The sequence below is a fragment of the Eschrichtius robustus genome, chromosome 20 (assembly GCF_028021215.1).
Source record: "Eschrichtius robustus isolate mEscRob2 chromosome 20, mEscRob2.pri, whole genome shotgun sequence".
Classification (NCBI taxonomy): Eukaryota; Metazoa; Chordata; class Mammalia; order Artiodactyla; family Eschrichtiidae; genus Eschrichtius; species Eschrichtius robustus.
Genome location: NC_090843.1, coordinates 57,721,846 through 57,736,810, shown reverse-complemented (window position 1 = coordinate 57,736,810; position 14,965 = coordinate 57,721,846). Strand labels below are relative to the sequence as shown.

The 14,965-nt window shown below is 60.5% G+C and overlaps 2 protein-coding genes across 6 annotated transcripts; both read left to right on the top strand.

The window, feature by feature from the left end:
• Positions 1-75: 75 nt before the first annotated feature.
• Positions 76-11,833, top strand: NEURL4 (neuralized E3 ubiquitin protein ligase 4). 3 transcript variants are annotated; one of them, XM_068529813.1, is made up of 29 exons: positions 76-357; positions 1,282-1,726; positions 1,942-2,007; positions 2,152-2,450; positions 2,617-2,728; positions 2,817-2,905; positions 3,437-3,509; positions 3,659-3,923; positions 4,169-4,350; positions 4,672-4,757; positions 4,880-5,042; positions 5,131-5,329; positions 5,420-5,496; positions 5,599-5,677; positions 6,024-6,193; positions 6,287-6,418; positions 6,834-6,979; positions 7,089-7,313; positions 7,411-7,509; positions 7,593-7,754; positions 7,930-8,094; positions 8,659-8,817; positions 9,180-9,359; positions 9,501-9,588; positions 9,682-9,789; positions 9,937-10,081; positions 10,219-10,331; positions 10,412-10,577; positions 11,148-11,833. In XM_068529813.1, exons 1-29 carry the CDS (start codon positions 76-78, stop codon positions 11,350-11,352), a joined length of 4,680 nt encoding a protein of 1,559 aa, XP_068385914.1. In that variant the 3' UTR covers positions 11,353-11,833. The 3 variants fall into 3 exon arrangements, with proteins under 3 accessions (XP_068385914.1, XP_068385913.1, XP_068385915.1); XM_068529812.1 differs by having other exon boundaries at positions 6,024-6,199; XM_068529814.1 differs by lacking the exon at positions 1,942-2,007.
• A 184-nt stretch (positions 11,834-12,017) lies between these two features.
• On the top strand, positions 12,018-14,799 carry GPS2 (G protein pathway suppressor 2). 3 transcript variants are annotated; one of them, XM_068529817.1, is made up of 11 exons: positions 12,026-12,141; positions 12,310-12,472; positions 12,844-12,953; positions 13,029-13,141; positions 13,294-13,373; positions 13,463-13,545; positions 13,741-13,894; positions 13,998-14,087; positions 14,179-14,258; positions 14,344-14,439; positions 14,617-14,799. In XM_068529817.1, the coding sequence occupies exons 2-11, from the start codon at positions 12,379-12,381 to the stop codon at positions 14,698-14,700; spliced, it is 984 nt and encodes a 327-aa protein (XP_068385918.1). In that variant the 5' UTR covers positions 12,026-12,141; positions 12,310-12,378; the 3' UTR covers positions 14,701-14,799. The 3 variants fall into 3 exon arrangements, with proteins under 3 accessions (XP_068385916.1, XP_068385918.1, XP_068385917.1); XM_068529815.1 differs by having other exon boundaries at positions 12,018-12,141; positions 12,844-13,141; XM_068529816.1 differs by lacking the exon at positions 12,026-12,141 and having other exon boundaries at positions 12,184-12,472; positions 12,844-13,141.
• Positions 14,800-14,965: the final 166 nt, after the last annotated feature.

Genomic DNA, 14,965 nt, shown 5'->3' with positions numbered 1-14,965 from the left:
CCTCAGGGCGTCCGTGCACCGCGGTTGCCACGGTGCCGCCAAGCGCGGCTGTCGCGCGGCCCGGTGTCAGCGGCGATGGCGGCGGGGTCGGGTGGGAGTGGGGGCTCTGGGGGAGGCCCCGGGCCGGGCCCGGGTGGGGGTGGGGGCCCCGGCGGGAGCGGCCCAGGACCGGGGTCCGGCGGGGGTCCGGGCAGCGGCGGGGAGCTGCACCCGCGCACCGGGCGCTTGGTGAGCCTATCGGCCTGTGGGCGTACAGCGCGGCGGCAGCAGCCGGGCCAGGAGTTTAATCACGGGCTGGTGTTGAGCCGGGAACCCTTGCGCGATGGACGCATCTTCACCGTCCGCATCGACCGCAAGGTGCGGAGCTGGGGCCGCGGAAGCGAGATGTGGAGGGTGGTGGGAGGGGACTGGAAGGAGATGGGGGAGGCCAGCCAGCCAGGGTAGTCCACATCACCGGGTACCGAGAGGGAACCGCCAGACAGGACACCAGGTGATGGGCGGGAAGGGACCATGAAACGGAAACATTCAGTCTCAAGGAGAGCTTGAGTTTTCTTAAGACCCAGGAGCAGGGAAGGGACATGGGGCCCCACCCACTATAATGACTAGGGAACAGATCTGGAACAATTTTGGGGAGATGGAGGATGGAGAGATGTCAGAAGTGTCAGAGATAACCAAAAAAAGAACAACCATTGAAGGACAAACTCACCGGTTTGGCCAGAAAGATGGGTGAAGAGAGATACTCAAGGAGCAAGAGGTGTGTGTGCCTGTGCATAATGTGGTGAAGAGGCCGGATGCACAGAGGTAGAATTTGGGAGGAGAGTGAGTTTGAGTGCAGCCAGAGCCTAGGAGAGAATTAGGCCATATACAAGGAGGGAGAAAGCCATATACAAGAGCAAGGAATATGGACACGGAGAGCTGTGAATTTGGCTGGTTGAGGGGCCACAGAGACCAGGGAAGTTAGAGGCGGCAAGGAGCTGGGGCCAGGGAATTTAGCCAGCGTGGTGGGGAAAGGCATGGTGTTGTAGACAGTGAGCACCCACAGTGCAAAGCAGAGTTGCTAAAGGAGAGCGGGCCCAACCATCCCCTGAGACCAGAGTCCAGAAAATACCTTGTGGGACTGGATCTCTGGATGGTGATGCCTCGTGTCTCAAGAGAGCAAAGCCAGTTAGCTGTCTGAGAGGTGGGAAGAGGGGGACACAGTGGCCTGTGAAATGTGGTTTCCTAGTGGTGGGAGACCCATTCGTGGCCCATCCTGAGTCCCTGTCCACCACCCCATCACAGGTCAACTCCTGGAGTGGCTCCATCGAGATTGGGGTGACGGCACTGGACCCCAGTGTGCTGGACTTCCCAAGCAGCGCCACGGGGCTGAAGGGGGGCTCGTGGGTAGTGTCAGGCTGCTCGGTGCTGAGGGATGGACGTTCTGTGCTGGAGGAGTATGGGCAGGACCTGGACCAGCTTGGCGAAGGGGACCGTGTGGGCGTGGAGCGCACGGCTGGTGGGGAGCTGCGGCTCTGGGTGAATGGGCGGGATTGCGGTGTGGCCGCCACGGGCCTGCCAGCTCGTGTCTGGGCCGTCGTGGACCTTTACGGCAAGTGCACCCAGATCACCGTGCTACCCCTTGAACCGGGCTTCAGCCCCCCTACTCCCATCCCCACACCTCCCCTCGAGCCCTCTGCCCCCGCTGAAGATTCTGCCTTGGCTGAACAGGGGACCTCTGGGGATGAAGGTGAGAACACAGCTGGGGCAGCGGTGGAGGGGTGGGGCAGAGAGAATGGCTGAAGGAATGGGGGAAATGTAGTGACAAGTGGGGTATGGGCAGGGCCACTCAGACCCCCGAGTCTGTTGAAGGGGAGAGCAGGGGCTAGAGGAGGGGTGTCCTGGCTGTGGGCCCTGCAGCAGGGGCTGAACCCTTATTCCCCTCCTATCCCACCTGGTCCCCAGCCTTCATGGTGTCCCCCGCGCAGGCCCGGCCGGAGACGTTTCCTAACAGCCTTGAGTCGCATAATGGTGAGGGCTCCGGGGAGGCCCCGGGAAGGGGGGCGGGAAGTGAGGTGGACAGGGAGGGACCTCAGGAGAGGGGTAGGGGGAGCGCAGCAAGCCTGAGGATGAGAAGACTCATTTCTGCTTCCTTCCTCCGCCCTGCTATTGCAGAATTTGCCAGCATGGAGCTCTCCGAGGTGGTGAGCAACGCCATCCTGTCTGCCTACAACGGGGGGCTCCTAAATGTGAACCTGAGCTCCCCACCGGCAGGGGAAGCACCGGGGCCTAGTGGCACTGCCACCTCACCCATCCTCACTTCCAACGATGCCCTCCTTTTTCATGAGAAGTGTGGGACCCTCATCAAACTCAGCAACAATAATAAGACGGCAGAGCGCCGCCGGCCCCTGGATGAATTCAACAACGGGGTTGTCATGACCAACCGCCCACTCCGGGACAATGAGATGTTTGAGGTGTGCAAGGTCCTGGGGTCTGGCTGGCACCTCACCCTCTGGGAGCTAGAGATGGTGCTTGATGCTGGAAGGGGGCGGGGGTGGCCTGGGGAAGAGCCAAAGGCGCAGAGTTTTTTCTCTGCATTTACATTCCCCGCCTCTCCCTTCCACTGTCACTGCACCCAAGATCCGCATCGACAAGCTCGTAGATAAGTGGTCAGGCTCCATTGAGATTGGTGTCACCACCCACAACCCCAACAATCTGGAGTACCCAGCCACCATGACCAACCTGCAGTCAGGTACCAGCCCCTGGCAGGGTGGGCGTGGCCTGTGGTTGCTGAGGTGGAGGGAGCCCGTACCCTAACCAGGGTGTCTGCTTCCCCCCAGGCACCATCATGATGAGTGGCTGCGGGATCCTGACCAACGGCAAGGGCACCCGCCGGGAGTACTGTGAATTCAGTCTGGATGAGCTGCAGGTGAGGGTGGGCTCAAAGCGCGGGCCACTCTCCAGGGGCGCCCGGGTACTGTGCAGCCCTGCCTGGGCACTGTGCTCTCTGACCTAGAGCAAGGCCCTTTATCTTTTGCTTGAAGGCTCCTTCTGAGAAGGCAGGGTTGCCCAACAGTTAGGCACTCAGATTTGGGAGTCAGATGGGTTCAATTCCTTTCTGTGTTTGGCCATTTGTGATAGTGACCTGCAGCAAGAAACTTACCCTCTTTGGTAGTTGTTTCTTCTTAATGTCTAGAAATGAACCTGTCAGTAGTTTTCGACAGATTGTCGAAAACAATACGGTTAATAAGTCGGTGATGATAAACTGGTTTAACACAGTGCCTGACTTGCCTTGAGCATTCAGAGTGGTCTGAGACACATGGGAGCCTTTTGGAGCTGTTTCCCTGTCACATGGTGTGGTGGGAAGGCTCGAAGACCACTCTGTTCTCACAGTCCCCAGGACAAGTCTGGAGCCTGATTGTGAATGGATTCCAGGCTGTTATTTTTCTGCTTTGAATAGGAGGGCGACCACATTGGTCTCACGAGGAAGTCCAACTCTGCCCTACACTTCTTCATTAATGGCATTGATCAGGGTAAGGGGAAGCTCAGAGAGAGCAGTTGGGCCAGGGCTTTTGCTGTGAGGGGGTCTGTATCTCATTCTCTTGCCTGTTTCATACTCCATCTCCCTATATTGACCCTTCTCCCCTCATCCCCCCATTCCCTGTGCCTTCCACCCCCGCAGGCGTGGCTACCCCCTTGACGCCCCCAGTGGTGTACGGTGTGGTGGACTTGTATGGGATGGCTGTGAAGGTGACCATCGTCCACAATAACAACCACAGTGACCGCCTACGCCGGAACAATGCCATCCTGCGGGCGCTGTCCCCTGAGGGTGCCCTCCGCCGGGCTGCTCCTGCGGCCCAGGCAGAACCCGAGCGCCTGCTCTTCCACCCCAACTGTGGGCAGAAGGCAGCCATCACCCACGAGGGACGCACTGCCCTGAGGCCCCAGTATGGCCCATGGGGTGGGGAGAAGCCTGCGGAGGGGCTCTGATGGGATTGGGGGGAGGAGTGGGGCAGTGGGAGGCAGCAGGAGTCTGGTGTGGGGCGTCCTGGACAGAGAAGGGGGGCCTCTTGGAGTGTGAAGTGTGGCTGCTTGACTTGGGCAGTGGGTGTCGGACAGGCATCTCTGGGCTGAGCTTTGGCACACTCAGTATGTGTGTCGGGATCTGAGTCCCCACTTGCTGTGCCCTCAGTGCCACCGACGACTTCAATCATGGCGTGGTGCTGAGCAGCAGAGCCCTGCGGGACGGAGAGGTGTTCCAGGTGCGCATCGACAAGATGGTGGACAAATGGGCTGGCTCCATTGAGATTGGTGTCACCACCCACAACCCTGCCTACCTCCAGTTGCCCTCCACCATGACCAACTTGCGCTCTGGTGAGCTCCCAAGAAGGGCAGGGCCAAGATAGGGTGCTAGGGGGGAAGCCGTCCCTGAAGCCCTGAAGCTTGTTCTCTGGCCCCGCTTTCACTTGTCACATTTATGACGACGCGTTCAGTGGCTGAGGAGTGCCATGTGGACAGGGCCTGTGGCTGGCTTGGGAACTGCAGAGTTTTCTTGCCCTGCTCTGGGAAGAAAGCAACTGTCAAAGAAAAGGCAGGCTGGGCTAATGGCTTTGGGGAGTAACGTGGGGACCGCTATGTAAAGGAGAGGAGCCCTGGCTTCCCCCTTATGGCCTCTGCCACTCCTTGTCCCCCTAGGGACCTGGATGATGACAGGGAATGGGGTGATGCACAATGGGACGACCATCTTGGACGAATATGGGCACAACCTGGACCGGCTCAAGGTGGGAGAGTGGGGGTACCGCCAGGTGTTGGCAGTGGGGAGGTAGGCAAGGTGGGGCTGCTGCGGGACCAGCCTAGGCAGGAACTCCGCCTGACTCCTCACTCCAGCCCCCCTTCTTCCAAGGCAGGGGACACGGTGGGCGTGGTGCGGCGGGAGGACGGGACTCTCCACTTCTTTGTCAATGGGATGACTCAGGGCCCCGCCGCCTGGAACGTGCCCCCGGGCGTCTATGCTGTCGTCGATCTCTATGGCCAGGCAGCCCAGGCCACCATTGTGGACGACGTGGGTGAGGGCCGGGCTGGGCAGGGGTCGGGGTGGCCTTGGGAGGCCTCAGAGACAACTGTAATCCTAATGGGTGAGGTCCACTCTTGCAGAGGTGCCCCAGGTCCCTGAGCCACTCCCTGAGGGGAACAACCAGGTGTCTCCAAGCTCCCCGTCATCAGGGGCCGGGGGCTCCGACCTCCGCTTCCACCAGCTGCACGGCAGCAACGCAGTCATCACCAACGGCGGCCGCACTGCGCTCCGCCACAACTGCCGCAGCGAGTTCAACGATGCCATCGTCATCTCCAACCGGTCAGTGTCGGGATTTCATGTCCCCACTTTCCTACTACCCAGCGTCGGCCACCCAAGTAGGGCCTGTCTGATGGCCATTCTCCCTGGCAGGGCCCTGAGGGATGGAGAGCTGTTTGAAATTGTCATTCAGAAGATGGTAGACCGCTGGTCAGGCTCCATCGAGGCTGGTGAGGGGCACGTGTGTGTGTGTGGGTGTGCGCGCGCACGGGTCGGGTGCTGGATGCAGGAGGCTGGGGGCTCAGCTCAGACCCACCCCTGCCTCCTTCCAGGAGTGACCGCTATTCGGCCTGAGGACCTTGAATTCCCCAACACTATGACGGACATTGACTACGATACGTGGATGCTGAGGTTGGGCTGTCTGCTTTGGGGACCAGCTGGGCGGGGCTGGGTGGAGCTGGCTGGGATGAGGGATGCAGAGTTGGCGCATGTGGTGGCCATAGACAATGACAGACCTAGGGGTTCTGGCTGCCCAGTCCCTTCAATTCTGGGAAGCCCTCCCCCCAGACCCTTAGGGTAGCTCCTGCTTTTCCCGGGGGGGAGTCTCAGGGATGAAGGACACAAGATTGGGTCTCAGACCCCAGATCGAGATCCCAGTCCAAGGCACTGGAGGGTTCCGACAAGCAGAGACTGGGAAGAGTCCTGTGTGGGGAGAGGAAGCCGGGAGGCTGACCTACTCCTTCTGTCATCCCCCCAGCGGCACAGCCATCATGCAAGACGGTAACACCATGCGCAACAACTATGGGTGTGACCTTGATGCACTAGGCACGGGTGCCCGCATCGGCATGATGCGCACTGCCAAGGGCGATCTGCACTACTTCATCAACGGCCAGGACCAAGGCGCTGCCTGCTCAGGCTTGCCTCCCGGTAAAGGTGACTACTCTGTGGCTTTCGCCCTGCCACCTTCAGCCCAGCCCACCCCCGGCTATCAGGCTCCTGACCCCTTCCTTTCTTACCCAGAGGTGTATGCAGTAGTGGATCTATATGGCCAGTGTGTCCAAGTGTCCATCACCAATGCCACCGGCCCCATGGACAACAGCCTGGCGACCAGCAACACCGCCACTGAGAAGTCATTCCCCCTGCACTCCCCAGGTTCAGCCGGCAGGGAAGGAGGGAGGGCTCTGCCTGCCTGCTGTGGGCCTGGGGGATGCAGTTTCCAGGTCACGAAAGCTGTTCAGAGATAGGCTGGCTGCAGCAGCTGCAGACCGAGGGGAAGGGGGAGGGATCAACCCGTGGTGGGAAGCAGCCAAGAAGAGGGGAGGAGGTTACACCTGGTACACAGGGCCTGGACCCTTCCCCGCCACCAGTGGGCCGGGACTCCGTAGCTGGGCGTGGCAGGTTTAGGACTGGGTCTTGCCACGGTGAAAGAGGAGTCAGGGGTCTTGAGGGAGCACTGGAGATGGGACCTCCACGTCAACTTCCTGCTTCACCTGAAAGCTTTGCCTGTGTCCTGTCTGAAGCCTGCTGCCCCAGTCCTCCCCCTTCCTCTGGTGCCATCTTTCCACAGCGGCTGGCGTGGCTCACCGATTCCACAGTGCTTGCGGCAAGAACATCACCCTGGAGGAAGACGGCACGAGGGCGGTGCGTGCGGCCGGCTACGCCCACGGCCTCGTCTTCAGCACCAAGGAGCTCAAGACCGAGGAGGTCTTTGAGGTGGGCCGTGGCGATGTGACAGAGGAGGTGGCGGACCCTTCACAGCAGGGCCAGACTGCTTCCCACCCTCCTGCCCCACAGTGCCACCGAGAGTTCCTCTCTCTCACAGGTGAAAGTGGAGGAGCTGGATGAGAAGTGGGCTGGTTCCCTCCGGCTAGGGCTGACCACACTAGCGCCGGGGGAGATGGGGCCTGGAGCGGGCAGTGGCCCGGGGCTGCCTCCCTCCCTGCCAGAGCTCCGGACTAAGACCACCTGGATGGTGTCCAGCTGTGAAGTGAGGCGCGACGGGCAGCTCCAGAGGATGAACTATGGCCGGAACCTCGAGAGGCTGGGGGTGAAGCAGCTGACTTCAGGGACCGGGGCGGGCCTGGGAGTCGGGGTGGCAGGGAGAGGCGGGCTGAGCACTTGTCCTTGCCTCACCTTGGCCCTAGGTGGGGAGCCGTGTGGGCATTCGCCGAGGGGCAGATGACACGATGCACGTCCTGGTAGATGGAGAGGATATGGGGCCTGCAGCCACCGGCATTGCCAAGGTAGACCCAAGACCTGCGTCGGGTCTGGGAGTGGGGTTGAGGTCCTCCACTGATCTCTGACTTCCGGGTCTGTGTGCCCCCAGAGCGTGTGGGCCGTGTTGGATCTGTATGGGCCAGTGCGGAGTGTTTCTATTGTCAGCTCCACCAGGCTGGACGAGCCAGAAGGCACCCAGCCTCCTTCCCCCAGCTCGGACACTGGCAGCGAGGGCGAGGAGGAGGATGAGGGCGAGGAGCACAGCCTGGAAGTAAGAGGCAGCAGCAGGGCCCAGTGGGCCGTTGGTGGCCCGTTAGGTCGTCTTCAGGTTCTCTGATCCAGCCCTGGGTGGGCGGAGGCTTATCTGCAGGCTCTGTGTCAAGCCCAGTGGGGTGGCTCAGGCCTTGCGTCGGCCACCCCGCAGCTCAGTCTCTCCTCCACACCAGGGCCAGAATCAAGTGGCTGTTATGCCCACAGCCCTCGAGTTCCTGGAGAACCATGGGAAGAATATTCTCTTGTCCAACGGGAACCGCACAGCTACACGAGTGGCCAGCTACAACCAGGGCATCGTTGTCATCAACCAGCCCCTGGTGCCCCAGCTGCTGGTCCAGGTGGGCCTCACCTCCTTGTCCCCAGCTTCTCTTGCTCAGGGTGACCCAGGGCCAACCGTCCTGCAGAGAGGCTTTTCCAGGTTGAGGACAAAGTGGAAGGCATGCCCTTTGGGTGAGCTTCCTGGGCTTTTGTTCATATCCTGTGGTGGCAGTTGTAGGTTAGTTTCCAGGAAGTACCCACCTGGGGCCTGTGACGAGGGAAGCAGTGGGGAGGGCCTGAGGGATGCCAGGGAGACTCCTGATTCTATATGTGAGAACAGGGCATGCTTTCCAGAGGAGGGGGTCTTACGCTGCAGACTACAAGATGTCAGAGTTAGGCAGGTGAAGAAAGCCCGTGGGGATAAGAATCCTTTTAGAAGCAATAGCAAGACCAAGGCTGAAAGAGAGAAGGACACAGCTGAGTTTGCAGTTTCCGGTCCGTCCAGGCATCAGAAGGGGTGGCATCCCAGGCCACACTGCGGGGTGCCATCTTCTCTTCCTGGCTGGGGTGAGGAGCCCGGTCCTGCAGGGTGGGTGACCTCTTTGTAGGAGGCCATGATTGCGGAGTGGTTGCCTTCTCCCCAGGTACGGATAGACTTCTTGAACCGGCAGTGGACATCTTCCCTTGTCCTGGGAATCATCACCTGCCCACCGGAGAGGCTCAACTTCCCTGCTTCTGCCTGTGCCCTCAAACGGGCAGCCTGGCTGCTGCGGGGCCGCGGGGTTTTCCACAATGGTCTCAAGGTGGGTAGGGAGCAGAGAGAAGGGGGAGGGGCTGGCCAAGAGGGAGAAGAGGGCCCCTAGCCCTGGAGCTAGGACCGTAGGTATAAAGGCGTCCTGTAGCGGATGGGCAAGGGTGTGAGCGGCGTTACCTGGACAGTCTCGGGCTCATCGTCTCCTCCTACATCCCTGCCGTGGAGAATGTTGCGGGGGGTGGGGCTGGGGGAGGTGGAGTCTAGGTAACTGAAGCAGGGGCAGAGCCTGGGCAGTGGGCAAGTGTGGAGGCAAAGCCCAGGGACTGGCGACCCGAAGCTTAGTGAAGGGCAGGGGTGGCTGCTGCCGGTGGGAGTCTGATCTCTGGGAAGACAGCAGGTCTCTCCTCCCAGATCTGTGAGAAGTTTGGGCCAAATCTGGACACGTGTCCTGAAGGCACCATCCTGGGACTGCGGCTAGACAGCTCTGGGGGGCTGCATCTTCACATCAATGGGATGGACCAGGGAGTGGCTGTGCCAGATGTCCCCCAGCCCTGCCATGCGCTCGTGGACCTCTACGGGCAGTGTGAGCAGGTTAGTGGCAGCGGAGGCGGGGAGGAGTGGTGCCTGGGAGGCTGGGCTGTCCGAGGACAGGGGAAGTCTGGAGTTCAAGGAGGGGATCAGCAGGCTCTGGGGGCTGGTCACACTCTGGCTGACCACCCCTCTCGTCTGCAGGTGACAATCGTGACCCCTGAACCAGGGGCTGCCAGTGGAAAGAGTGCTGGAACCCAAGGGGACATGGAGAAAGCTGACATGGTGGATGGTGAGCCAGCCGAAGGGGCCAGGATCCCACCTCACCCCCACCTTGTACTTCTGGCCCCGGGTCCCGTGACCTGTGCCCCCTCTGCTCCCTCAGGTATCAAGGAGAGTGTGTGCTGGGGTCCACCGCCCACTGCTAGCCCCCTCAAGAGCTGTGAGTACCACGCCCTGTGCTCCCGTTTCCAGGAACTGCTGCTGCTTCCTGGTGAGTCCCCAGTCCCCCAGAACCTGGCTCATTCCCGGCCCAGCCCAGGGCCATGGCCAGAGCTCTGGAGACCAGTAGCAAAGAGGCCACATGGCTGAGACCCAGGGTGGGAGCCACGCCACAAAGTCCACCACTCACTCTCCACAGAGGATTATTTCATGCCTCCGCCGAAGCACAGCCTGTGCTACTGTGAGTCTTGCCGGAAGCTTCGAGGGGATGAGGCCCACAGGCGCCGTGGGGAGCCCCCGCGGGAATACGCTCTGCCCTTTGGCTGGTGCAGGTTCAACCTCAGGTACGTATGGGGCAGGGTCATGCTTCTCTCTCACTGTTCTTTGCCCCCGAGAGGGTGTATGGTGGAAGACAAAACTTCTTGTCTGGGGAATGACCTCGGGGAGCCAGTGACCTTTGTCCTATCTGTCCACCTCGTAGGGTGAATCCCCGCCTGGAGGCTGGGACGCTAACCAAGAAGTGGCACATGGCGTATCATGGGAGCAACGTGGCAGCCGTCCGGAGGGTGCTGGACCGGGGGGAGCTGGGAGCAGGTACCGCGGCACCGGCAGAGGCCGGGCAGGCTGGGCCTGTGGGCCGTGGGGGGGCCATCCTGACCCAGCTCTCCTCACAGGCACTGCTTCCATCCTGAGCTGCCGGCCCTTGAAGGGAGAGCCTGGGCTGGGGTTTGAGGAGCCTGGCGAGAACTGCGCGCCTCCTCGAGAGCAGCAGCCCCCTCCAGTGCTGCTTTCCCCCTCCCTCCAATATGCTGGGGCTGAGGCCCTGGCATCCAAAGTGCAGTGAGTACACAGGAAGGGGGGGCCTGGGGCCACGTGGGTCTCCATGATTCCCTCTCCTCTCCCACCTTGTCTCCCTAGTTCCTCAGTCTCTACCCAGCCCGTTCTTCACACAGTCTTTGCACAAGTACCACTTATTTTGTCCTATCACAGAGAACAAAGAAGGGAGCCCTGGGCATGTGGAAGTTACGCCCTCTCTTGCTCTAGAATGTTTATGCATAATAAGTATTTAGTATTTTTAAAGGTGACAAGTAAGTACTATGGAAACAAAAAGAGTGAAGTGGGTCAGAAGTGTGGTTGGAGCGGGCGTACGGTATAGGGTGGTCCGGGTAGACATCATTAAGAAGGTGAGATCTGAGTAAAGACTTGGAGAAGGCAGGAGGGAGTTAGGCGAGCAGGCATTGGGAGGAAGGCCATTTCAAGTAGAGAGGACGGCTAGAGCCAGGTCCCTGTAAGGAGAGAGTGCTTCCTGAGAACAGCAAGGCCAGCTGCTAACTGTGGTGGCAGCTGGAAAGGGGGAGAGGTCCTGGGCCCAGAGGTCTCACTGCCCTATTTATGCTTCTTGCCTGACAGATTCCGGGACCCCAAATCCCAGCAGACACACCAGGCCCAGGTGGCGTTCCAGGTGTGTGTGCGCCCTGGCTCCTACACCCCCGGACCCCCTTCCGCTGCCCTCAGAGAGCCTCCCGACCCTCACTTCAGCCCAGCCGAACTTGAGTGGGTAACCAAGGAGAAGGGGGCCACACTCCTCTATGCCCTGCTGGTACGGGTGGAGTGAGGGGTGAGGCCGCACCACTACAAGCACAGTTGGGCCTCGGCCCGTGGACTCTGAATGACGACTGCCACCACCTCACTCCAGCGACCCACGGCATGCTCAGTGCTCAGCCTGGCAGATGCACAGGAGCACGCAGGCAGACTCTCAGACTAGCTGGGAAGCGGAGCTGTCTCCGTGCCCAGGGCCCGGACAGTCCCTCCCTCCGAGGTGAAGGCGCAGCGGGGAGCCCGGCCGCAGGCCCTGGGGAACCCTCTCCATGCACTGATCTGGGGAGCACGACTCCCTGCGACTCCTCCCCCATACACTTAATTTATTTCCGTTTCTGTTCTGGTTACTGTGAATCCCAGAGGAGTCTCCCGGTGCCCCACATGAAGCTGCTTTTCCGGCCCAGGCGGGAGTGGGGAAGGCGGCGCCGGGGGTCGGGCCTCTGTACAGTTGTTACTGACTCTGATTTCTAAGGAGCCAATAAACGTCTCAGAGCAGCCGCCTCGGCCTCTCTCGCGCGCGCCTCTCGCCTCCCGGAGGAGCCCCGGCCCCGCCACGTCAGGGACTCCGCCCGCGGGGTCGGCCCGGTAGGGGCGTTTCGCGGTGCGCGGCCGGGGCGCAACGGAGGCGATTGGACACCGCGGGCACCCGTCGCGGGCGCTACCGCCTGCCCCGCCTCGCCGCCCCACCCAGCCCAACCCGCGAGCCCGCGGCCGCCCCGACTCCGGAAGGATTCGGCCGAGCGGCCGGATGTGACGCCGCGGCCCAGGCGCTCGGGAGGCCGCGGAGAAAGCGACGAGAAGGCGGGTAGGGAGGGGCCGGCGGGCAGGGGGCGGGAGCGCCGAGACCCCCGCCCGCGCACGCGGAGGAGCCGCGCTGAGGGCCGGGCCGGGCGGTGGGCACGTGACCGGGGCAGCGGGCGGGCGGCTTCCGCCCGGCCCGGCGTGCTCTCCCTGAGCGCCCGCCTCCCCGTAGGCCCGGCCCGAGGTCTGGCAGCCAGCGACAGAGCCGGGCGCCCACGGCCCGATCGCCCCCGGCAGCACCATGCCTGCGCTCCTGGAGCGCCCCAAGCTTTCCAACGCCATGGCCAGGGCGTTGCACCGGCACATCATGATGGAGCGGGAGCGCAAGCGGCAGGGTGAGACGGGGCCAAAGCGGGAGGATGCACGGCCCGGGGAGCACCGCTCTCCCAGGGCTGACCCCCCACCCACGGGCAGACCAGTGCACGGCGGCCGAATCTAGACGGATGGACAGCCCCGTTGTGGTGGGGATTAGAGGCCACACCTAAACTCCAGCGCCCTGGAGCTGGGAAGGACCTTGGAGAGCACCTAAGAAACCTCCCCGTCCCAGCCCCCTCGCAGTGATAGGGAAGCCTGTCCCCTCCCAGTGCTCTTGGTACTGGAGCAAGTACCAAGAGAACTGGGATAACCAGTTTTTGCCGGTCTTCATTCTCTAACATTCTAATTGTTGAATCCTCCTGCCACTTTCTCGTTCTGCCTCTTATTCCAGAGGAGGAAGAGGTGGACAAGATGATGGAACAGAAGATGAAGGAAGAGCAGGAGAGAAGGAAGAAAAAGGAGATGGAAGAGAGAATGTCACTAGAGGAAACCAAGGAACAAGTAAGCAGTCTTTTCATCTCTCCTAGCTCTTTCTTCTCTTGGCTCTCCTTCCTTCACCTTCTCTCCCCTCCCCAGATCCTGAAGTTGCAGGAGAAGCTTTTAGCCCTACAGGAAGAGAAACATCAGCTTTTCCTGCAGCTTAAGAAAGTTTTACATGAGGAAGAAAAACGGAGACGAAAAGAGCAGAGGTGAGATTGGAGAGCTAAAAATAAAATTGGGCCCAAAGTGTAACTGGGATCAGGTAACAAAACATCAGTGTTTAATGGCAAACGGGACGGGGAGGGGGGTGGGGAACGGGATGGGACGGACTTGTCTTTGACCTGCCTTCCTTTCCCTCCAGTGACCTGACCACTCTGACATCAGCAGCATACCAGCAAGGCCTGACCGTTCACACTGGAACTCACCTCCTCAGCATGCAGGGTGAGGATTAAAGAAACTGCTTGTCAGAATGCGCCTTCTGGTAGGTTGCTGCCTCATTTCAGCATCATGAAGCCCCACTCCCTCTCTAGGGAGCCCTGGAGGACACAATCGCCCAGGCACCCTCATGGCAGCAGACAGAGCCAAACAGATGTTTGGACCCCAAGTGCTTACGGTAAGAACAGTAGAAATGGGTGTCTAGGCTGAATTTTTTTCCCTACTACTACCACCCAGACCCCAGCATGCTTACCAGCCAGCACTGAAGTCATGAGTGTGTCCCACCAAACTGTGTAGGGGAAATGGGGCACAGTCACTTGAGTTCTTGCTTCATGGAGTTTACAGGCAGTGAGTTCTCATCTTTTCTCCTTAGACCCGGCACTACGTGGGCTCAGCAGCTGCTTTCGCAGGGACCCCAGAGCATGGGCAATTCCAAGGCAGTCCGGGCGGCGCCTATGGGACTGCTCAGCCCCCACCTCACTACGGACCCACACAGCCTGCCTACAGTCCTAGTCAGCAGCTCAGAGGTCAGCGGTGGGAAAGGAGGAAGAGAGCTTTCCTCAAGGCCCAGAGGGAGGAGTGTGGAACAGGCTACGAGGAGGTTCTCATGACTGTCTCTTGCCTCCTCAGCACCTTCCGCATTTCCTGCAGTACAGTACCTGTCTCAGCCGCAGCCTCAGCCCTATGCCGTGCACAGCCACTTTCAGCCCACCCAGACAGGTGACGGACACCCCACGCAGGGGCCCAGTTCCACGGGTCCTCCCTCCTTTCCCCATTCTCTACTCACTTTACACCCTTCCTTCCCACCTAGGGTTCCTCCAGCCTGGTGGTGCCCTGTCCTTGCAAAAACAAATGGAACACGCTAACCAACAGACAGGCTTCTCTGACTCAGTGAGTGGAGCCTTGCGAGGTCAGGGAAGGGCTACCTATGCTAAGGGGAGCCACAGACTGCCTCAGCTAACTTTGTTCTCTGCAGTCCTCCCTGCGCCCCATGCATCCCCAAGCTCTGCATCCAGCCCCTGGACTCCTGGCCTCACCCCAGCTCCCTGTGCAGATGCAACCAGCAGGAAAGGTAAGGGTGGTAATCCAGCCTGTGAGAATTCCTACACAACAGGGAAACAGGATTGGGTAGGATAGGTGGTCCCCACCCCCATTTTCCCTTCCTCCCTTGGGATGGCTCTCAGTTGGGCCTGGAGTGTAAGGGAGGGCACACACACTGACAAAGCCCTCCTTTCATCACCGCTGCCAGTCGGGCTTTGCAACCACCAGCCAGCCTGGCCCTCGGCTCCCCTTCATCCAGCACAGCCAGAATCCACGATTCTACCACAAGTGACCATCAGATTTGATCTTCAACCTTGCCCCCAGACCCTGCCGTGGGGGAGGATCCCTGGTGTGTCCTAGTCCCAAGCCAATAAAATCTACCTGCCACTGACCCTGGCTGCGACTGTCTGTGTTGCCTCCCACTGGGCTGCTTGGAGGGTGAGGGGTGGCTGGCAGGTCCATAGGAACCACAGCGGGGGACAGCAGGTTGGTTGTAATGAGCTCAGCGGCAGAGTTCAACCTATACTCTTATTTTTGATTTCCAAATTGACGTTATA